The 23538-nt window shown below is 48.3% G+C and overlaps 3 protein-coding genes across 4 annotated transcripts in view; 1 reads left to right on the top strand and 2 right to left on the bottom strand.

Moving 5' to 3' along the window:
* The window catches only part of HIRA (histone cell cycle regulator), a 75260-nt gene extending 63384 nt beyond the window's left edge, over positions 1-11876 (bottom strand). Inside the window, exon 1 of the mRNA XM_037067346.1 lies at positions 11566-11876. Within this exon, the coding sequence (XP_036923241.1) occupies positions 11566-11602 (37 nt within the window). The 5' untranslated portion in view covers positions 11603-11876. The remainder of the gene's footprint in view (positions 1-11565) is intronic.
* Positions 3605-20283, bottom strand: CUNH22orf39 (chromosome unknown C22orf39 homolog). Of its 2 annotated transcripts, XR_005069638.1 has the most exons (4): positions 20139-20283; positions 19827-19994; positions 17020-17232; positions 3605-3615 (listed from the first exon to the last, which is right to left on the bottom strand). XR_005069638.1 is itself a non-coding variant. In XM_037067345.1 (3 exons), the coding sequence occupies exons 1-3, from the start codon at positions 20160-20162 to the stop codon at positions 17104-17106; spliced, it is 321 nt and encodes a 106-aa protein (XP_036923240.1). In that variant the 5' UTR covers positions 20163-20283; the 3' UTR covers positions 16473-17103. The 2 variants fall into 2 exon arrangements, 1 of the variants encoding a protein (XP_036923240.1); XM_037067345.1 differs by lacking the exon at positions 3605-3615 and having other exon boundaries at positions 16473-17232.
* On the top strand, positions 11945-15652 carry MRPL40 (mitochondrial ribosomal protein L40). Its single transcript, XM_037067344.1, has 4 exons — positions 11945-12773; positions 13123-13206; positions 14206-14364; positions 15214-15652. The coding sequence occupies exons 1-4, from the start codon at positions 12721-12723 to the stop codon at positions 15536-15538; spliced, it is 621 nt and encodes a 206-aa protein (XP_036923239.1). The 5' UTR covers positions 11945-12720; the 3' UTR covers positions 15539-15652.
* Positions 20284-23538: the final 3255 nt, after the last annotated feature.

Raw genomic sequence — 23538 nt, 5'->3', positions numbered from 1 at the left:
TGAAAAAGCACAAAGTTGGAGGGCCCACACTTCCTAACTTCAAAACTTCCTACAAAACCTCAGTAATTGAAACAGTGTGGTCATGGTGTGAAGACAGACATACAGATCAATTCAATAGAACAGAGAGCCCAAAAATAAACCCGTGCATTTGTGGTCAAGTGATTTCCGACATGGGTAACAAGGCCATTAAATGGGAAAGGGCAGTTTCTCCAACAAATGGTGCTGGGAAAACAATGTCCACATGCAGAAAAGAGCAGGACCCTTACCTAATCCACATACAAAATTGAACTCAAAATGGACCAAAGACCCAGATATAAAACCTAACACTAGAAAGCTCTTAGAAGAAAAGATAAGGAACAAGCTTTACAACATCGGATTTGCCAATGATTTCTTAGATATGATACCAAAGGCATTAAGAGAAAAAAAAAAGATGAACTAAACTTCTTAAAAATTAAAAACTTTTACCCATCAAAGGATACTAAAACAATAAAAATGCAACCCAAATGGGAGAAAACATTTCCTAATCACATATCTGATAAAGGATTAATGTCCAGAACATATACAGAACTCCTAAACATGACAAAGAATAAAAACTCAACTAAAAAATGAGCAAAGTACTTGAACAGACATTTCTCAAAAAAAAAAGATACACAAAATGGCCAACAAGCCTATGAAAAGAACTCAGTATCATTAACTATCATGATGAGACACCACCTCACACCCATTGGGGTGGGTGCTACCAAAGGAAAAAGAAGAACGAGCACTGGTGGGATGCAGAGAACTGGAATGCTTTTTCCATTGCGAGTAGAAATATAAAACGGTACAGTCACTATGCAAAAATAGTATGGTGGTTCCTCAAAAAACTAAAAATAGAATTACCTATGATCCAGAAATTCTAATTCTGGGTATTCGTGTGTATTCAAAAGAACTGAAAGCTGGATCTCAAAGACATATTTGTACACCCACATTCATAGAGGCATTACAATAACTAAGAGGTGGAAGCAATCAAAATGTCCAGTGATGGATAAATGGATATGCAAGTTGTGGTATATCCATACAATGGAATATTATTCAGCTTTAGAAAGGAAAATAAATTCAGACACATGCAACAATATGGATGAACCTTAAAGATGTTATGGTAATTGACATAAGCCAATCACAGAAGCACAGATACTGCAGGATCCCAATTATATGAGGTCTCTAGAGTAGTTACCTCATAAACACAGAAAGCAGAAACGGTGGTTGCCTGGAGCTGGGGCAGGTAATATGGAGAGTTGTTGCTTAACTGGTATATATATAGTTTCAGTTCTGCAAGATGAAAAAGTTCTGCAGATATGTTGCATAACACTGTGACTACATAGAACAGCACTGACTTGCACACTTAAGAGATGGTTAAGATGATAAATTTTATGTTATGCGTGTTTTACTATAACTCAGAAAATACTAATCAAAACCAAACTAAACATATATCTATAAGGTGGAGAGGCCCACAGCAAAAGGCCCAAAGTTCAAACACACCTTCCCAGGATCACTAGCATCCAAATCTTTGGGAGGTAGGCCCCTCATCTCCTGAGGTGGGGACACAGATGTCACCAACCACCTCAAAGAGCCATCTGCTGTTATTGTCTCTACTACTTTCAACCACAAAAACCTCCCCAGTCTTAGGTAAGCAACACCACATGACATCTAATAGGCGCCAGGCAGCTGAGAGTCAAGACACAGCACGGGAAGGAAGCTATAGCAACCGTGTAACCACTGTCCCTGCCCCCAGACGGAAGTAGAGGGAAGTAACAGGTGTAGCATTCACAGACCATAACTACTTCTCCTGCAGCACCTGCCACCACATAGTCAGGTTTTGGTGACAGTCATGATCTGTTTCTTCACACTCTTTCCTCCTCTCATTTTGCAGAACAGAGATATTCTTTAAAAGTTACCTGTAAATTGGATTTCTATAAATATAAATCATAATCAACTCTTCCACCCAGTTCCATTAGAAAATTAAGAGCAATTAAGAACCACATTCCCACTGGGTGGGCAGGGAGATGTGTTTGCTTAACAACCACCACAGCTAAAAAAGTAACACTATAGTTAATAATACTCTGTTGCATATTAGAAAGTTGCTTGGAGAGTGAACCTCAAAACAGTCCCATCCCGGAAAAAACAATTCTGCAACTATGTTTGGTGATAGAGGTAAACTATGTATTTTGTGACCATTTCACAACATGTACAAATATTGAATCATTATGTTGCACACCTGATACTAATGTAATGCATTTCAATTATACTGCAATTTTAAAAAAAGAAAAAGAAATAACAAATTATAGTGTTAAACGGAAAAGGCACAGCAACATGTTAGCAATTCCAGTTATATGTGCGAGGTCTGAAGGGAAGCTACACAACAGAAATACTAAATTTGTTATGGTACCAAGGATTTGGCTAAGGTCTTAAAATTTTTAGATACTTTTATAATGTGGTATATGTGGTATGTAATGTGGTAACAGTAAATAATACGTGTGTTCTTTAAAGAAAGAACCAAGTCACCAGTTATTTTTTTCAAATAGTCTGAAAGATGAGTTTTAACAATGTCCTCCTTTTCGCATTTTCTAATTTTTCCTAAATTAAACAAGTATTACTTTTATAAGAATTTTACATTTTACAAATTAAAAATATCAAATCACAATATGCTTCATTACTCGTAACTACACATATACCATAAAATGTGTCCTGGTATAATTATATATGGCAACTGTCATTAGCCAAAAATAAAGGTATTTGTCCCGTTCCTTAATAGGTCTAGAATGGAGCCCGAGCATTTTCAAAAGGAAAAAGGCAGAGAGGCCACCCATGAAGAAGGTGCTGGGGGAGGGCCCTGGGTGGCGGCCTCACCTGGCCGCCCTCTTTAATGGAGTCTGGGCAGCCGCTCCTTTCCCAGTCTCGCTACTGATGATCTCCCATCTCCGTGGACAGCAGCTCCGCCCTCTGCACGGGCCTGGCCCTTCAGCCGGCCCTTGTCTCACACCTCACCTCCCACCCTGGCAACTCTACCTTTGCAGTATGTCTATACCCTAAACTTTCTGGGGAGGTGCAAATGTTCTGTATCTTGAGTGGGGAATCGGTTACAGAATGTATTTGTCAAAATTCGTCAAATTGTACACCTTAGGTCTGTGCATTTTATTGTAAGTTAAACCCCAAAAGTACTGCACACGTGTACTACACACACACATACACACACACAATCCAGCCATTTCTCACCAGCACCTTCACCTCCACACCACCCTGGTCCAAACCATGGTCATCTCTTGCCTGGATCATTTTGACAGCCTCTTAACAGGTGTCTTTTGCTCCCACTCCCAACCTAGTCCCCAGGCAGAGCGGGGAAGACCTCTAACATCCAAGTGGGATCACATTACTCCTCTGCTCCCATCACACTGAGAATCAAAGCCTTCTGATAGACCACCAGGGCCTCCTTGTCACTCTACTACTGTTCTCCCTCTGGCCTCACCTCTTCGTGCTCTTGTCCTTGTGTTGCTCTGGTCTCACTCAAATCACAAGAAACCCTATTTTTCCTCAAACCCACTAGGCAAGTTCTGGCTGTTCTCTCTGCCTGGAACGTTCCTCCCTCAGATGGCTGCCTTCCTCACCGCCATCAGGTCTGTTCCCAGTGGATGCTGTGGTACCCTGTTCAGGCCCCCTCCCTCCAGGAATGAAGCATACTTCCTAGCTGTGAGAGTGTTGACAGCATGTGAAAGCTCCCAGCTGAGTCCTTCTCCAGGTGGGACCTGCCTTCAAAAGAACTGTTTCAACCAAAGTCAGGCCCCCTTCCCAGGACAGCATGTGCCTAATAATTGTGGACCTGGCAGTATAAAAGGCCCGGCCCCTCACCTCAATTCAGAATAACTTTGAAGAACTACCCCAGCTCTGGAGCCCCCCATAGGGTCAGCTGCAACTTTCGTTGCACTTGCATTACAACTTAACTTGTAATCCAGTCTCACTGCCCTCAATCCCCTGCAGGTATGGATCCAAAGAGCACTCCCCAATAATTCTCCAGCTTCCAAAACTCTCCAGCTCAGAGTCTGCTTCCTGTGACAGGGTCTTCACTCACACATGACCTTTCCTCTCAGGCTTTCCCAAATCACCCTATTTAAAATTCTCCCACCCCTAGCCCAGCACTCCTCATCTCTGGCTGCTGTTTCTCACCACACTCACTGGCCTAGTGCTCTAGGTAACTGCTCATGTTTATGATGTCTGCTGTCTCCCCAGTATGCTCCTGTCCTACACCTCCTTTTCTGCTTGTACAGGAGTCCCAGAAGACAGCCCTCCGAGCCTAACTGCCTAGAATGCATCACATGCTGCTTGCTCCTCAACAGATCCTGCATGCAGGTGGTTCACAGTGCTGAGCCCTGGGACACAACTGGCACTCATTACTGGTTGAATGGATGAATGTATTGAGTGCCTCTGTGTGCATGCCCTTCCACTGCAGGATGCAGCAGCCCAGGAGTCTGCTCCTGGCCCTTAAATGAGGCTTGCTGCCTCTTCTGTCTGTCCCTCAAGGGCGGGGGAGGGGTCAGCTTCTATGTGACTTGGGCTGTCCTAGGTTGGTAATGCATCAAGGCAGGTATTGCTTTTAAGAACAAGTTTTGACCTAAATGGCTTTTCTTTCTACAAGGGTATTCTAAACCATTTGCTCTCTGTTCTGTTTCATCTACCCCCTCTTCCTAAAATAGAAAGCTCTAAATCATAATATATAAATAGGCTCCTTGGATAAGCACTTGGACACAATGCTTCTTCCCCTCATCATTGGAATCCCCAGCATATTTTACAAGAAAGGCTGATCTATTAGAAGAGCAAGACAGAATAAACAGGAATTTTGTTGAAGCAAATCAACTCTGCCAGTCAAGGGTAGTAAGTACACACTGAGCTGAGTGTACATCGACCACCTTCCAGCAGTCCTCCTCCAATATTCAACCTTCATTTGACATTGACTGAGTGCCTACTGTGGTGCATGCCAAGCACTGTCCAAGGCCCTGGGAATAGAGCAGGAGCAAAGGCAAAGCCTCTGCCCTTCAAGAGCTTACTTTTGGTGGGAAGGTCTCTAGCAGAACCTCAATTTTAGTCAGGTCTCTATTCCTCCCCTATGTAAGCCAGCAAGGCAGAGGTGACTGGTGTAAGAAAGTGCAATGAGGAAGACTCAAAGTCCATGACTGGGGCACAGGGCCCTCCCTGTTCCTGAAAGCATTCAGTTGATACCCCACGACTGGCCAGCTCTTGAAAACCAAATGTCAGAGAAGGATTGTCAATTATACCTCAAGGGAAATCTGCCAGGTTAGAAGCCTCAAGGCCTTCTAAGTGGCTACAGAAGCAGCCAAAGGACGACAATATTCAACAACAAAGGACTTCTGGTACCACAACATACCAGGTTTTTGAAAGCTCTTTACAACGGTGCTCAAGCTCTTCAGGACAGAGGTGCCTGGCACTGGGACCAACGCTTGGTAATTAGAATCAGCAAGCCTGGCCTCTGGCTGGAGTCTGGGTGTGAATCCTAACTCATCCCTTTATACCTAGTATAGTCCTGGGGAGGTCACCTCATCTCACGCAGCCTGTTTCCACCTGCGTGTTACGGATCTTTCTTTCTGTTGCAAGTCATAGGGATTTTCAAGGGTAATCTACATGTAACAAGTTCTGAGATGGGTCAGCTTCTGGGTGCATTAATTTAGCAGCTTAAGGAGCCACATCCTTCCACTGCTGTCATCCGCAGTGTGAGCCTCGTCCTTGTGATCACAGGCTTGAAGTCCAGTGAATAAAGAAAGACCTCTCACACACCTCCTCGTATCCGATTCCTTAGCAGCCCCCAGGAGACACCCCTGCCCAGTCTTACCAGCTAGAACGGCATCAAATGGCTATTCCCCAACAAATCTCTGGTACTTACCCGCATAACAGACTAGGGCTATTAAGACCTGCCCCTTGCAGCTTGGCCTGCAGAAGAGGACAGACAACCCACGCAGTGTTTGCAATGCTCCCTTTCTGCTATTTAATAATGTGGATACTGCCGATGGCCCCACTCACCTCTCTTAGTGTTGCTGTTCATACTGGCATGATAATAAAATGTGCTTGCATCAATTTTTGGTCCCAGGGTTCATTCCAGACCTATTTTTGATGTGCTAGACACCTCTGCAGGCTACAGGCAAACACCCTGCATAAACAGGACAGCTGAGCAACCTCTGTCTGGGGCAAAGGAGGGGAAATGCAGGAAAAGGAGGGGTCAAGGCAGGCAGAGCCCTCTCTCCACAGTCACTGACAAGGCCCAAGATCAATGCAATTGGCAGCAGGGCCCCTCAGTGGCCAAAGCCAGGTGCTGCCCAGAGGTCCCTCCAAAATATAAACTACAATTGTGCTCACAAAGTGAAAACATCTTTTCAACCATTTCTTAGAGAAAAAAAAAGTTAAAGAAAATCCAATTGTTCTAGCCCTCATTCTTACTCTCTCTCTAGCATACTAAAGAAATAAACCCAGGGGGGATGGGCTGGCATGGGAGTAAAAGACAGAAAACTATACTTGAACAACAATTAAAATAAAAAAAAATAAATAAACTGAGAGTGACTCAAGTCTACACTCACTTGCCTCTTCCCTATTTTCAGTGCCCATCCATTTCTTACCCCTCGCCCCCCACCACTGACCTCCATGTCTCCCTCTTCATCTCCTACCAAGACGCAGGGAACTGTCTCTTAACTCCTCTGGGGCCTTCTGGAGACAGAGGATGTTACATCCAGAGTCCTCAGAAACCTCAGTGTGCCCCTCCCCCAGCCCCCTAGAAGAAAGTCTAAGCTTCTCTCAAGGTGCTTAAGGCTCTGCCTACCAGCCCCATTCTCTCCCCTCACTTGCTCAGTCATGCACTAACATGCTCTGTCTCCTCTTAGATGCTTTCAGCCCTCCCTGGGCCTTTGCTTCAAATGCCCCCACGGCAGCAGGGCCTTTTGCACCATCACAGTCCTGTGGTCAAGGATCAACCCAAAGTCACACCACAAAGCAGGCCACCTCCCTGGGGCCATGGCAGCTCATGCATTTAGCTCTGGTTTCCCTCTGCCCTGCATTCTAGAATGTGATGTAAATCCATCCCTCTCTCCCACTTACTGCACGGCTTTCCACACACAGGGTAGCATCATGTACCTCTGACCCCCACAGAACTTCTCTTTAGAAGGGTTCAATGTCTGGTCATAAATCAGTGAAAAATCCACATGTATTTTATCCAAGACAAAATCCCACCCAGTTTTCTTCTAAATCCTCTTCAGATGTATTCTGGTTACTTTATTAAATCACCTACTGTCTTCAGGCAGAAGTCAGTGACAGACAGTGTGAAGACAGCTCACACTTCCTGAGCCTTCACAGGCAGCAGGTGAGGCAGGTGTTACTGGCTTCATTTAATAGACCAGGAAGAGATCAAAAGAACCTTCCATGACACATTTGGTGAGCAGCAGTGCACGGAGACTCAAGAATAAGACTGAGTCCAAAATAAAAGGCAAAATTCTTATCCTCGAGACATAATCCAGTTGGACTGATGAGACAAATACATGAAAAGGCAAACAGCAATGAAGATGCTCTTATCTAGAGCAGGGTTTCTTAACCCCGGCACTACTGACATATTGGGCCCCACGATTCTTTGGTGTGTGAGTGTACGTCCGGCATGCTGCAGGGAGTAAGCAGCAGTCCTGTCCTTTACCCACTAGATACCAGTGGCTCCCACCCTGTCGGGTGTGAAAACCAAAAATGCCTCCAGACACTGGCCTGTTTGAGAACCTCTGATCTAGAGCAACTGCAAAGCTCACCTTAACAACCACGGCGATGATAAAACATCACCATTAGGGTCCCTCCTGGCCTGTTCTCAGAGGCAGGTCTGCAGTGCCCCCCAGCAGCTGTGCAGGGCCTTTCCACACCCAGGCCTGACTTCCTTGTTGTGCTCTCCTCCCTACATTTCCCCTTCAAGCTGACTTATCTCTTTTCACTCAGATGCAGAATATGTCTCAATAGGATGCCTTAAAAATCCTTTCTGGAATGAGACAGGGTAGGGAAGAAAAATAATGCAATCATTGGACAAGAGAGAAAACACACTGCAAGGCAATGTGATTAACTGACAAATTATCCCATTTTTGAAAATCTGCCAAACACCTTTTACAACACTGCTATCTGTGTGAGCCAGAGGCCAAAGCAGAATGAGCATTCTTTCAGTCCTGGTCCTTCTGGTGAGAATGGGCTTCACCAAAGAGCTGCGCATGAGCACCGTTTCCCGAGGGGTGAGAATTCCAGAAAAACTCTTAGGGACAAAGGGCCAGGGATAGGAAGAACCCACCTCAGCGAAATTTCCTCAATACAAACTACATTTTTCTACAACCAAAAACCCAATTGCTTTCACTTTCTGACTAATATACAGTCATAACCTAGCTAAGAAATGAGCCTTATTTTAGCCAAGCCTAAAATAAAATTAAATATATAAGGAATACTGTATCTAAGAACACAGAGTAAAATAAGTGTGCGAATAATGCCTGGCAGCTAACTTCTATATAAGTTATAAATATTACTAGTTCTTATTATATACCTTAAGGCACTCGTATATTTCAGTACAGGGTAAAATGACAGGGGTGAGTCTTTATATTCATTCAACTTTACAAGGTCCAAAAGTAGAATTATAATCCCAAGAATTTACAGCTAATAAGCTATGACCTCTCTGACTTCACATTCAAGGCTCTCTTCACTCTGATATGACAACTTCAAGATTTATTAGCTTACCGATCTCTATAGAGCAGAGATTCTCAAATGGGGGTGATTCTGGCCACCAGGGGACACTGACAATTCCTGGAGACATTTTTGGTTGTCACAACTCGGGGGATGGGTGCCACTGACACCTGATGGGTAGAGGCCAGGCATGCTAACATCTTACCATACACAGGACAGTCCCCAGAACAACTGTATGGCCCAAAATGTCAACAGTGCTGAGGCTGAGAAACCCTACCTTAGAGAAAAGGTCTTACTACTATTACCAGCCAGGAAAATGAAGTCTGAAAGTATGCCTACACCTCAACACATACTTCGTGCTTTGCCTTAACCATGCCTTATTCTAGCTGCCCTTTCCACCCTGTCTGAAGGGATCCTGCCACCACAGGGCAATTGTGGGCTCTCTGCTCCTTCCCTCTTTGGACTCTCAGACACCAGGTAAAGTACGTTCAAGCCACAGAACAAGTCAGGAGACATAAATGCAAGAGACAGGAAGCCAGAAAGTGGTATGATGAACTCTCCAAAGCCCCATGGTCGTTTCGGTTTGTTAATCCAAAGCACCCAACACTCTGGCTTCTGGCTAAGCAGCATCTGCCCCAGCAGCCCTCACTATTCACTCGTTTTTAAAGGACTACTCAGTGGGACTGGCCAGCGACCCAAACCATCGGCATGTCCTTCAGGATCGTGGTAATTCACCTGGTAATTCATGACAGTTCTTCTGAACACTTGATGAGACAAAGGTTGATTTCAGGAGATTTTAAAACAAAGGAAATTTAACAAAGAACAAGTATAAAAGAAGTTAAACCCCAGCTAGCCAGAGTCTCAATTATTTTTTTTTTATGTCTTGCATTTTATAGTCTGGGGTGTACTTTTGTGTCTACCTTCTCAACCACACACCACTATTATATTGAGAAGAAGGCAGAGCAGAAATCATCAAGTTCCATCCTAGGACTATGGCGAGGCCATAGCAACAAGGAGCCCGGGCCCACTGCTCTGCCTACTCTGCCAGGCTGGGATGTTTGGCTGCTGGCCTGACCGGAGACCCTCACTCGTTTGTACATAGATAATCAAATAAGTATCTTGACCTATGCTTACACAGCACAGAACTTGTGTTCTACGAAGGAGTTTATCACAAAGTTAGAACTTATATGGCAGAAGGTCAAAGAGACGCTGGAAAAATAGTTGACTGACTATACACACAAACTGATCTGAGAAAAACTTTTACTTTAAAATAAAAATTCCTTCAGATCTTCACTTATACAACTAGTTCATAACGAAATCTTTCTGTTTCTGATTCACAAGCACCATAATTTAGAATTACTGACCAACTGCCCAGTCCTCCAGGGAAAGATCTGCACACTACACATCAAGGAATGCTCTTGCAAACCAACAGAGGATAAGTGAAAAAACATTCACAGCTTTTGCTTTCATGCACAGTAAACCTAGCTGTGCATTCATAAATTACAGAAACCTCAGTTTTCTTATCTGTTTTAAAAGCCAACACTTATCATATGCCCTAAGTGTGGCAGGGAATACAGAGGGAAATGAGGCAGTCTCCACCTGGGGGGCATATGGGAAGTACACCTACGGGGACAGACCTTGTCTAGTGGAGTAACTCAGGAGCAATGGTAACAAAAGGAAAAGGTGACCTCACCTAGACCCTGAAAAATGAGAAAGGTATCACACAAGGAGATGGAAAGGGAGAGCACTTCTGACTGACATCTGTTCAGTTGCAGTAGAGAGCAACCCTGAATCAGGTTGAAAATCGAAAGACCACATGTACAAAAGAGGCAAAAGCATCTACTCTATTTGCTCTAAAAGAAAACTGGAGCTCCTTCTGGTCACACTGCAAAGTAGAAATGAGGAACACGGCAGACTCGGGGTGACCTTCTGCCTACTAGTTAGAGACAGGCTGGAATCAGGGCTACAGGCCTAATGCTGGGGAGTGCTCCCTGGACTTCAGTGCTGTGAGCTAGGGGAAGAGGGATCTCTTCCCTTATCCCCCTGGGGCGGGGGGTGGGGTGGGGGGGTGGTGGTAAAACCAACTCCTGCAGTTGCCAACAAGGTAGAACTATGACAGCACTGCTGGTTACCAAAGGCTTCTCTGTACCACAGTCTGCTCTCAACCAGAGGCTTGGAAGAGTTGATTCCTCCAGGGTGTGCACTGGGGCACTGCCACAGTACTAAGGAAGCCCCTCTCTTAGAACACATTTGTATCCTACTGGCCCCAGCCCAAGTCACCCCGATGCCCCAGCTCAGAATAAACGTGGTTCCACTGGCTGGGGAACCTCAGCCTTGAGCCATAGTCCCCCAACTGGGGGGCACTGTCACCAGCTCCGAGCCTCAGCCGGAGCAGTAACAGTCTCTCCAGCATGGCACAGACTTGCAGATTTCAGGTGTTCACCCTGCCAGTGAAAGGCTACAAGGGGGGCTGCGCCCGGGTTTCACACACTGGACCATCGGAACACATCCTGGCTGATGCATGCGAATAGCAGGACCTGGCTGGCGCCCAAGGGCCGCTCCCCAGAGCCAGGCCGCGGCGCCTCCACGGGTGGGCGGTCGAGGGCTCAGCGAAAGTGCTGGGGGCAGAGGCAGACTTCACTGCAGCCAGGCGGAGCACGTGCGGGGGCTCGCCGGTCTCCACGCTCCGAGGACAAAGTCCGTTACCTCCCGCCCCGCGGCTCTGGCACCGGGCACAGGCATCGGGAGCGAGGCGGGCAGGGCCTGCGCGCGACTCCGACTCGACTCCAGACCCGGATCTGAAGCCAGGCTCGGCCTCCCGAGACCCCTGCGTTCACTTACCATTGTGGTTGACCCAGGTCGGCTTCAGGAGCTTCATTGTTTGGCCGCCGCCGCCGGGCTGAGGCAAGAGCCGCGTCCTTCAACGCGCGCGGGCCATGGAGCCACCGCCGCCGCTTCCTCCCGCGCTGCCCGCCTTCCAGCCGCCGCCCGCCCCGCGCCCTCAGTGCCGCCACGCCATCACCGGCTCGCGCCCCAGGCCGCCGCCACAGCCGCCCCCCGCGCTCGGCCGCCACCGCCGCCGCCACAGCCGCATCCCCTGCGCCGCTCCTCCTCCGGCAGCTCCCGGGCAACGCCGGAAGTCACGGCTTGCACCTGCCAAATAGCCTCGGCGGGAAACCGCTCCCCACGCGGACAGGGCCGCCCAAGCTGCTCTGCCGGCAGGGGCAGCGCAGGGCCGCTCCGCTTCGGGTCCAGCCTGGACCTAGCAGCAGAAGAGGGGAGGGAGGAGGGTCGTCTGGGATCTTGGAGGGCGACCGGGGCCTCGGGTTTCAGCCCAGGTCGGCGGAGCCAGACAGGATCGGAGTGGCGTGGACCGCCTCTCTCCAGCTCTATCACGCTACTTAGGAGTCCGACTAATTAACTAGCTTCCGTCATTCATCAATACGCGTTTATTGGGCATCTCGCGAGCGCCGTGCCACGTGCAGCCACCGGCGGGCGGCCGCCGTCCCGGGGTTGCAAGGATGCAGGGGAGTGAGCCAACCCTGGGGTGGGTCTGGGGGAACGCCGAGGCGGCGCGTTTATTGGAAGATTGGGGACCTTTTTCACAGACGCGGCCACTTAGACCTGGAGTGTCTATCCCCATAGCCACTTCGGCGGGACTGCGAAGCCTTGGCCTTCGCAGGGGTGCACCCCGACGAGGTAGGGGAATGACGTCGGACTTGCGACGCAGGCAAAAGAGAGGACACACACACCGCCCCCCGGCGCAAGGAGCTCAGGGCAGGGCCGGCGTGATCCATTCTTCCGTTCTGGGCGTGCCCGCGCACTGCCACTACCTCCCGGCCCTCCAAACGTGATCCCGCACGCGCGAATCGCGCCCCGGGGCGGAACTAGGGAGTGTGGATTGACGGCACGGCCGGACCGTATCGCGAAGCACAGCGGGACGGACCGCGGAGGTGCGCGCAGTGAAGCAGCGGGTTGGCTGCCTTAGCCGTAGGTATGGCCGCTACGGTGCTGGGATCTACTGCTCGCGCTCTGTGCTCGTCGTGCTGGTGAGTGCGGACCTCAGTCTCGACGCAGGGTGCCCGGGGCGCACGCGGGGGACTCCGTACCGGCTAGCACACTTCCTCCCCGGCTGCCCTTGTCCACGGATATCTAAGAAGGTGGCTGATTCCGCCTCTTCCTGTAGATGAGAATTCTAAGATACTGGCTGGCAGGGACCCTGCAACTGCTTTTTGGGTGTAAACCGGGAATTTTGAAAAATCTCCCTCATTGACCTTGCCGTCACATCTAGAAGTTCTACGTGCCTTAGGTTTTGAGGGCACTGTTAAAAAGAAAGGGGAGGTTGGGTTTGTTTATTGGGGGGAAATCAGGTATTTATACATACTCTATCTCTTTCAGGCGTCTGGGAATTTGGCAGACACAGATTAGAGACACCCACCAGCGAGCCTCATTGTTGTCCTTCTGGGAACTCATTCCCATGAGGTAAACTTAACCGGGGGTCGGGGGTGGGGGTGGGGGTCTTACCTCTTTGGGGGGGTGTCAGCAGAAGATAGATACGCACTTGAATAAAACAAAGCAAGACTAATCTTTGGTTTACAAAATCAATAAATAGCCTACAAAATTTCTCAGTTAAATTTAGTTTTTTTAATGTCTTTTCAACATTCTCTGTATGGGATTATAGACACAGCATTCTCTGTTATGCTGTGTCTATAATCAGAAAACAAAAAATGTAAAAGTCGTTTAAACAAAAATTTAATTAGCTTTTTATGGATCCTTGTGTCTTTTAAAGGGCAAAGCATAAACTTCTGTTTCTCCATGGACCTTCCATGTTTGACTCCCTGGAGAAGTGAGGGGAGGTGCGAGGACAAGTTTTTCCACCTGGAACTCTGGATGCTTTGGAGAGACTTGATTCAAGAAATCTGGTCTTGATGCTAGAGGATTTGATTATTCCTAATAGTAAATTACCACCATGGGAGATGCATTCCTGACTGTAAATCAGACTTTTGTAAATACTGTAGGATGGAAACATTGATTAAGAAATCCCTCAAAGTAGGGACATGCTAGTCATTTTTATGCTGTTTTACTCTTACTGAAATCATTCTTATAAATCACAAATCCATTTAAGATGTGAGTAATTAGCTTCTAGTTCATCAGTTTGGTAATTTCTCTTTTCAATGCAAACCCAAGGCACACCTGTACTCCAGCACTAAAGATGAGCACTTCCCTTTTATCTACACCCTGATGCCCCCTGAAGCTTTTCCACCCCTTCCTGGGTTGACAGTGCCCACACAGTTCTCACAAGGACCCTGGGGTGGGGGCCATCTCCTTGCCACACTCATTTTACGAGGTCAGGATCATGTACACACAGTCCACTCCCCAGTGGAGAGCTCAGAAGCTTGGGGTACTTTACCTAGTGCCATGTCTCTCACGATGCTTGTGAGACTGAAGGGGAAAATTTTTAATGTTTGCTTTATCCATTAGGGCGGAACCTCTGCGGAAGAAGAAGAAGGTAGATCCTAAAAAAGACCAAGCTGTGAGAGACCGTTTGAAAAAGAGGATCCGACGACTAGAAAAGGCTAGCCAGGAGCTAATTCCCATTGAAGATTTTATTACGCCTGTGAGGTTCTTGGATAAAGTGAGGTAAGGGTCCTCTAGGGTTGAAGTCCTCAGGGCAAAGGAGTTCATAGCCTAAAGATGATTGTACCTGCGGTTCATGCCAGTGATGGGAAGGGGTCAGTAGGCTTAGGCTGACTTGACCCTGGGAGTCCTTTTCTCCTTGATTGTGTCTTGCAGGAGTTAGAAAACATTCCTGGGTGGTGCTCTTGAATGGCTGAATGTGGGAAAGAAACTCAGAATAATTGTCTTATGAGCCAGACCAGAGACTTGAGTGAAGTTCTTATCAGCACTGCTCAGAAGTTCATAGTTGTTCTTTTGCAATATGTTGTAGCTGTGACTGATGACTTGGGCCTTGGGTCTGCAGGTGCTGCCCATCCTGGTGGCAGAATGCCCTTAGCCTCTTGCTTTGTGCTGCACATGCTCACAGCCGTGTGTGCGCAGGATCACTGCCTTATAAAAGTATGCACTATCTGTATAGTAGCAGCACCTTGCCATACAAGTGGGACACCGCAGGTGTCATTTGGTACTCTGCAGCTGGGCTTTTGGTGTCTGTTTTCATTATACCATTTCATTTTTCTCCAAAGTCACCTCTCACCAAAAGTAGTCTCTGCCTGGGAAAGAGGAAGTGCTATCATAGTCTCCTCCGAGAATCAGTGTCTCTTATCTTCAAGTAAAGCAAATGGCACTGGCTCGTAGCAGCAGTTGCAGCTGCCACCACATTGAACATTCCATTTCTTAATTTGTCCCAACCCTTCACTTCCTTTTGTAAGTTCCGTCTGGGTCTGGCAGGGAGGATGCACAGGCCATAAGCAGTCACCCAAACTCCCTGGTCAGTGCTGCCCAGCTCACATCTTTGGATTTGTGTGTTCCTAGACAGCGGCCTCAGGTAGAGCTCTCCTTTGAGGAGGCTGAGCGGAGAGCTTTGCTTCTGAAGAAATGGTCCCTGTACAAGCAGCAGGAGCATGAGATGGAGAGAGAAGCCATCAAGTCCATGCTTGAGGCCCAGCAGGAAGCTCTGCAAGAGCTGAAACTCACATCCCAGGAGCTGCATGGGGAGGCCATCAAGAGGGACCCCAGTCTGTTCCCCTTTGAGAGAGAAGGGCCAACTTATACACCACCAATCTCCAACTACCAGCCCCCTGAAGGCAGGTACCACGACATCACCAAGGTATACACACAAGTGGAATTCAAGAGGTAGAGCTGGAGGCAGCCATCTGAACACTCTGCCCTTCAGAGCCAGAATGACCAGGGCTCAAGTCCGCTTGTCACAGTATGAGGCATGCTGAGAATAAACGTAAGTGTAATCAAGTGTCTCTTTGTCTTATGTTAGGGCCAAAATTAGTTCATCTGAAGATGGACACAGGTGAGAGATACTGTCCTGGCGAGGATGACCAAACCTTGACCATTGTCCCCCAGTAAAAAGGAAGATGCCAGTTCTGTAGGGCAGATGCCCCCAGCAGGAGGCATAAAATGATCCCAAGAGACAGGGGTGAAGGATGTGCAGGCTGTGTGCACTGTGCTGTCTTCATGGGTAGGTCAAGCATGACACATGAACTTCCTCACAGCAGCAGCAGCAGGGCCAGCTTTGCATTTTAAGCTGGGGAGGGAGGCTGAAGAGGGTGGAACAGGCCAGGGACACACTAATGAACAAAGCCGCTGTGTCCCGCAGGAGGGTAGGACCGCTGGGGCTGAGGGCTCTTACTTGAGTACTGTTAGTCTGGGATGGTGGCTGTATGGGGTGCTGGGGTTGCCAGAACAAAGTGCCAGCCTGCATGGCTGAAAAAAACATTCCTCACTAGAACTCCCACGGCTGAGGTACCAGCAGGGCTGGTTTCTCTGAGGGCCTCTCTGGCCTCTAAATAGCCACCTTTTTGCTGTGTCCTCACATAGTCGTCCCTCTCCAGCCATGCTGGATTACGGCCGACCTTAACACTGAGTACATCAGGCGAGAAATTTAACAGTCCCAACAACTAAACTGTTGATTTAAATTTCAGCTTCTCTTTGAACTCTAATGTGTAAAATGGCCTTTGACATACTCCACATTTCCTAAAAATGACCAGGGGAAATGTTAAGCAGACCAAAATTCCAGGTTTCGGTTTCTTCAGCCAAGAATCCATGAACGCTTTTTTTTGAAGGTGGTGTGTCCTTAGCTGTGTGCAGTTCTTAAAAACCAGAATCTCACCTCCTGTGAGCCTAGGAGGTGTAGCACACCAGTCCAGAGGTACACCCCCCCTGTGTCTGCAGAGGACCTGAGCGAGTGAGCCATAGCCAAGTGTGAGTACAGTGGCTGCCCATGCGTGGTCCTCACCAAACCAGGGCCAGACAAAGTGTTCTTGGCAGCACGACCATTTAGATTCCTCATCCTGATGCCACTACGTGTCCACAGGGGTCACAGCTACCACCCCAGACTTTACTTGAGAATTCTAGACCTCAGGATGACCATCTGCTGTGCTGCTGTCCCCCTGGGAGGTGGGCGGGAGGAGCATGAGACAGCCCAACCTGCCTGCTACCAGCAATTTGCAATGGCCCTTAGCTTCCTGGAAGCTGTGCAGTGGGCAAAACTGTCTTCCAGAGCAATGCAGCAGGGGGGCACCGGGAACGCAGGTGAGGGCTGGGCAAGTAGCCCTGGGGATGTGGTACTCGGTGTTCCAAGCCAGGCAGAAGCACCCAGGTACCTACTGGCATGTTTGGGCCAGAGTCCTTAGGGTCGCATACAACAGCCCCACTTGAAATAGAGCAGAGGAAGCTGTGCAGGGGTGCTTGTCACTTGTCTTTCTCCTCCTGTGGCAGAGGGCGATGCCAGTCTGCAGGGGGGCTCTGCCTCGGGGTCCACACCAGGGTGCGCTTTCGTGCATCCTGGACTCTCCTACGCTCGCTCTCACAGAGGGACCGCTGTGCAAGGGAGACCTTGGTCACTTCACACCCCACATGCCCCTGTACCTCCCTCCTTCATCAGCCACCTCCCAAACACAGACAACAGAATGTATGATACACACCACTCTAAAACTCTGCTTCCATCTAATGCACCCTGGCGATCGTTCTGTACTGGCACGCACAGAGCTAGATCATACTTTTCTCCTGCGCTACTGTGAGAAGCTACAATTGACCTTTGAACAACGTGGGGTAGAGGTGCCAACTTGCCACACAGTTGAAAATCTGTGCATACTTTCAGTTGACCATCTGCACACGCAGATTCCCAGTTGTGGGTGGAAAATACAGTTGACCTCTGAACAACACAGGTTTGAACAGTGTCAGTCCACTAAAAAAAATCCATAATAAGTGAACCCATGCAGTTTAAACCCTTGTTCAAGGATCAACTGTACTGTGTAGATCACCATAATTTGAGGAAATTTCACAAATATCTTCTCCCAGGCCTCAGAGCTTGATGCCTTTGGTTGACCTGATAAGATTCAGCTGCAAGGCTACTTGGGAGCTGGGCTGGAAGAAAAGACAAGAGTCTGAAAGAGTGGCCCAGGGGAAGGAAGATCAGGCAAGATACACACGTCCAGGGAGCCCTGGATGGGCAAGGAAGAATCCAGACCACAGATGCCACTCTCCAAAATAAACATCACAACTGTGACAGGACTCCCTGGTTAGGTGCAAGGAGCTATGCTGGCCTCTCTACACATGTTAATTTCAGTTTTCTTACGCTCTATCGTCTCAAATAGATGTTTTTGTTCTTGTTTAAAAAGTGATCAGGAACCCAAAGTAGATATGAAACACTCCCAGACCTTCACCCCCAAGGTGAAGTTAGCAGCTTCCCCCACACACTGTGAGGCCTAAATTTTAGAGCCATTACATGTTTCCCTAAAGAGGGAATAATCTACTGGCTAGTGTATATTTTGTACTTTTTTCACCAAGGCATCTTTCTATGCTCGGATATGTTAGTAGCTATTGTTTTTAACCAGGACATGTTCCCACCTATTCTCTAATGGCTATGTAATACTCCACTGTGTGGAAGAAGTTATTTGGTCAAATGTCTGTCGAAGTAATTTAGGACACTTTCAGCTTTTGCACTATCACAAACAGCGACAAAGTGGCCATTTTTGAACTTTTAACTGTGCTGTTATCCAATTACTTCCCTAGTATAACCTTCTAGAAGTAAAACGGGTCAAAAGGTATGCGTTTGACCTTAGACAACTGGAACACTGGACACCACCAATGCTGCGCAAGCACTCCTGCCTCCCCAAACTCCCATGGACACTTCTGACATGGGCTAGGTAGAAACCACCCACTCTCGTTTCAACTTCTATGCCAGGGCATGGGGGCTTTCTTTTTGAATGAATGCCTTCTTTGTGTCCTCTGCCTGCTTTTCTATTCTAAAGTCATCCCTATTTTTCTTACTGATACATGAGCGCCTACATATATAAAGGTTACTTAATCTCTTGCCACACAGGCTGCAAGTTATCTTTTCCATTTTTTTGGACTTCCACTTACTATGGATTTGTCACATTTTCTTTTATACAGTAGCTTGGTTTCCATATCAGTTTGTTTGTTTCAATAATAAGATACACTTAACAACATCAAAGCAGCCACCAGTCCTTCAGGCTCCCCTTCCCCAGGCACCTCCCCATGCACCCTCACAGCTTCTGTCCATCTCCCCACCCACAACAGCTCCGAGACACCACTGTACTCTAGACTAGCATGTAGGTGCGAGGAGGGTAGGTGCTCGGTTCTCATCACCCCTGTGTCCCTAAGAGTGCCCCACAGGATCGAATATCTGCTGAATGCAGGGACAACTAAAACCACCTCCTTACTGGTCTCTGTGCCCTCCATGATGTGCTCTCCCACCCTGGCAGCCAGACTGATCTTTTAAAGGTACAGATCAAATCATGCTTCCCAGCACACATTTTGGCTAGAATCTAAAGGTGTCCAACCCTTTGGTGTCTCTGGGCCACACTAGAAGAAGAAAAGTTGTATCGGGCCACACATTAAATACATTGTGACATGTAATCACACAAAAAATTCTCATCACATAAGTCAGTTTGCGATTTTGTGTTGGGCCACATTCATAGCCATCTAGAGCCTCATGAGGCCGGCGGGCTGCAGGTTAGACACGCCTCAATGCCCACCAGGTGTCTGGTACCTTCCCAGCCTCATCCCTACCCTTCTGCAGTCCACCCTCCTTCCGCTCCATGCACCTGGACCTTGTTCCTCAGCTTGATCCCCTGAGGCTGTGAGAGGGCTGCTAAGGCTGGTTCCTGGTCTTTCAGGACTCAGCAATATCAACACCTTTGAAGGTAAGGGGGCCCTCCTCTCTTTCCAAACCAATCTACACATCTTTTCCTTCAGTGTCTGAAAACCCAGCTGACAGACTAATTTTTGCTATTTCTCGAAAGTAAGAAAGCAGAAAAAAAGGGAGGTCCCCAGCAGTGCTCTTTTCCAGAGTCCAGGGACCTGGGACTTGGTCGGGATGGCCTGTGCACTAGGGCGCCCCGCCGATCCGCCCAGGCGGCTCAGCGCCACCCCCGGCATCCCGGGCGCACCTGGGCCTCGGCGCTCCGGCGCTCCTCCCATTCGCGGCAGCTGTCCAGGTCGCGTCGCCATTGCTCGCAGGCCGGCCACTCGCCGTGGACGTAGTAGTGGTGCAGGAAGTACCCAGCGCTGCGGCAGAGCTTCCACTCGGCGCGATAGGCTTCGCAGGGGCGTGGCGGCTGCAGTGAGAGGGGCACCTAAGGTGGAAGCCACTGTACCGCCCACCCTGAACCAGTCCGGTCCGGTCCCGGGAGAGAGCTCAGTCAAGCTGGTCACACGGTCTGACAAGGTCCCTGCAGGTCCCTGGCGCCCACCACACTTACCTGCCAGCCGGCGCCCTCAGCCATCTCAAGGGGAGTACCTAACCCTTGCCTCCTCAGCCCTCTAGCCAATGAAGATTGATTAGGCCGGCACCACGTGAGACACCAAGGAACTCAGATATGACGATTTAAATCCTCGCCACCTCTTTGAGACGCGCCAATAAACAGGACGTCTGGGTGGGGCAGCCAATAACAGCTGGGGAGGTGGCGCACGCGAGGAGGGGTGGAACCGTGTGGACGGGGGCGTGCCAGCAGGGTAAGGCTAAAAGCCAGCAAAGAAACGGTATAGACAGAGGACGTCCGCCCAGTGCCCAGTGGGCAGGCGTCCCTTCCCGGCCTGCACAGCCACGTTAAGTTGGCTGTTTCTGAAACCACGCGGGCCCGTTCTTTTCAGCGGCTATTATTTCATAAATCTCAAAGACTGGATTTATTATCACATACTGTGCAGTAAACACATACTGTTGCGAACCTGCCAAATCTACTGCTGTAGTGTCCACTCAAGGTCAGAAATGAACTCACAAAATAATCAGGATTGCCTGGGGATGACATGTGTTGAGGGTTAAGTATCTAAGGTGCAGGATGACCTTCCGAGGGAACCTAGAATGGAAGTGGAGGCAAGGGCTTTCTGAGCAAAAGAATGGAGGCTGTAAGCGGCACAAGACACAAGTCCAGAGGTGGCTTATATGATTAGCAGTGAAAACTTTATGGAGACAGGAAGCTCTGCAATAGCAATGCAATGGTTCTCGGACTTCTGCAAACCTAATCATGTGCTGGGCCCCTTGTAGGACTGAGACTCGGTCAGAAGCCCGGCAAATTTCAATTTTATCAGGAGTCCTGTCATGTTGGCTCACAGACCAAGCTTGGAGAAGACACTGTGTGACAATTAGGCTGCAGGCCAGAGTACAGCAGTAATGACCAGAACATTTGCTACAAGTGACCCCACTGTGTCAGCAGATCCATCAACTGGGGTCCACCTGTCCAGAGCAGAAGAGTGTGTCTCCAGCAAGAGAACAGTAGTGATTTCAATGCATATACAGTAGGTGATGCTTAGTTCGGACAAAAACCCAAGGCCAGCTTCTTTCTTTATTGTGCATAAATGACAATGTGTCAGGCAATGAAACTCTGACAGTAGAGGCTGCCTACCTAGCATGGGCTTCCACATTTGCTGGTGAAGCTGAGACCCCTTAAGTAAAGGGTCAGGTAGGTCACAGTAGCACTCCACATTTATCACCAGTGGTGTTGTTTTGAGCCACAGGACCCAGTACTGGTCATCATGACAATCTTCAATGCTTATTCACTGAAGTTACATGGGTGGGCCCTGAGGCTCATGTCCTGGAGTGGTGCATCCTCTCCTCTTCTGAGTGCTGGGGGGAGCCCTGTGCAGAGGACCCCTCTGCCTACAAGCAGCAGGAGATCTGGTACAAGGTGGAGACCCTGCTGGGCATGGCCACCGCTACCCCAGAGGTCAGAGAATCTCATTCCTCCCTAAGTCTCATTGTCAGGGAGAGGCCCCCCAGAGCAGCTCTTATTCTAACAGCAGGATGGAATGAGGGTCACCTGCAAGCAGGCCTTCCTCCAACTCCTGGTTAGTGGCCCTACCATCAGTTCATGATGGCACTTAATCAAACATTTAGAGGCAATCCACGTTTTAGTCATTCCGTTTTTATTTGAAACTTTTTTAAAAAATATATTTTATTGATTATGCCATTACAGTTGTTTTATCCTCCCCTTCATTCCTCTCCACCCACACACTCCCTCCCCCACCATTCTCCCCCACTTAGTTTATAACCACGTGTCTCAAGTTCTTTAGATTCTATATTTCCCCCACTATTCTTGCCCTCCCCCCAATCTATTTTCTACCTACCGTCTATGCTACTTATTCTCTGTACCTTCTCCCCCACCTCTCCTCCCACTTCCCTGTTGCTAACCCTCCATGTGATCTCCATTTCTGTGGCTCTGCTCCTGATCTAGCTGTCCTTTTAGTTTGCTTTTGTTTTTGGTGTGGTTGTTAATAACTGTGTGTTTGCTGTCCTTTCACTGTTCATATTTTTCATCTTCTTTTTCTTATATAAGTCCCTTTAGCATTTCATATAATAAGGGCTTGGTGATGATGAACTCCTTGAACTTGACCTTATCTGAGAAGCACTTTATCTGTCCTTCCATTCTAAATGAAAGTTTTGCTGGATAAAGCAATCTTGGCTGTAGGTCTTTGGATTTCATGACTTGGAATACTTCCTTCCAGCCCCTTCTTGCCTGTAAGGTCTCTTTTGAGAAATCCGCTGACAGTCTGATGGGTACTCCTTTGTAGGTGACTGTCCCCTTATCTCTTGCTGCTTCTAGGATTCTCTCCTTCATTTTCATCTTGGCTAATGTAATTATGATGTGCCTTGGTGTGTTCCTTCTTGGGTCCAACTTCTTTGGCACTCTCTGAGCTTCCTGGATTTCCTGGAAGTCTATTGCCTTTGCCAGACTGGGGAAGTTTTCCTTTATTATTTGTTCAAATACATTTTCCACTCGTGGCTGTTTCTTTCCCCCTTCTGGTACCCCTATAATCCGGATGTTGGAACGTTTAAAGATGTCCTGGACGTTCCTAAGCCTCTCCTAATTTTTTTTGAATTCTCATTTCTTCATTCCTTTCTGGTCAGATGTTTAGTTCTTCCTCCTGGTCCATTCCATTGATTTGAGTCCCAATTTCCTTTCCATCGCTATTGGTTTCCTGCGCATCTCTCTTCATTTCAATTAGTTTAGCCTTCATATGTTTCTCTAATTTGTGACTATAATCAACCAGTTCTGAGCATCCTGATAAAGTGTCTTGAATTGTGCTTCTGAGAGGCTGGCAATTTCCTGGTTGCTTAGTTATTGGCTCTGGGACTTTGAGTTCTTCTTGTGCCATCTTTTGGGCTGTTCGTGCCTGTTATGTAGCAGGATCGGAGCCCTAGGCATTCACCAGAGCAGGGCAACTCAGTCACTGGGTTGTGACATTGTATGTGGGGGCGGGGTGTAAGAGGAACAATGGCGTCCCGTCTGCCGCCTCCCGTGCTGCAGCCGCGGGTGCCGCAGCTGCCACCATCACTGGGCCCACGCGTTTCGTCCCACTGCATGCGAGTATGCCACCACCGCCAGCCCTCGTCCCCTGGGGCCTGCATGGTCCGTCTCACTGTGCGAGAATGTGCGACCGCAGTCATTCTGCCCCGTACCCTGACTGGGTCCAGGCCACTTGCGCGCCTAGGTGGGGGAATCTGTTCTGCCCGACCCAGCTCCACTGCTGGCTCCGTCCCTCTTACTGTCCCCGTTGAACGGTTCGTCATTGTTGGACTTCCATATAATTCAATTTTCTGGTCTTTGGCTGTGTCTTTGTTCTCCAAACCTTTGTTGTATTCAAACTTGGTTGTGGGAGAAGGCA

Source organism: Sturnira hondurensis, unplaced genomic scaffold (assembly GCF_014824575.4).
Source record: "Sturnira hondurensis isolate 20B ecotype Veracruz unplaced genomic scaffold, ASM1482457v3 Scaffold0017254, whole genome shotgun sequence".
NCBI classification, from domain to species: Eukaryota; Metazoa; Chordata; class Mammalia; order Chiroptera; family Phyllostomidae; genus Sturnira; species Sturnira hondurensis.
The sequence above is the reverse complement of the archived record's forward strand: the minus strand, read 5'-3'. Positions and strand labels throughout refer to the sequence as shown.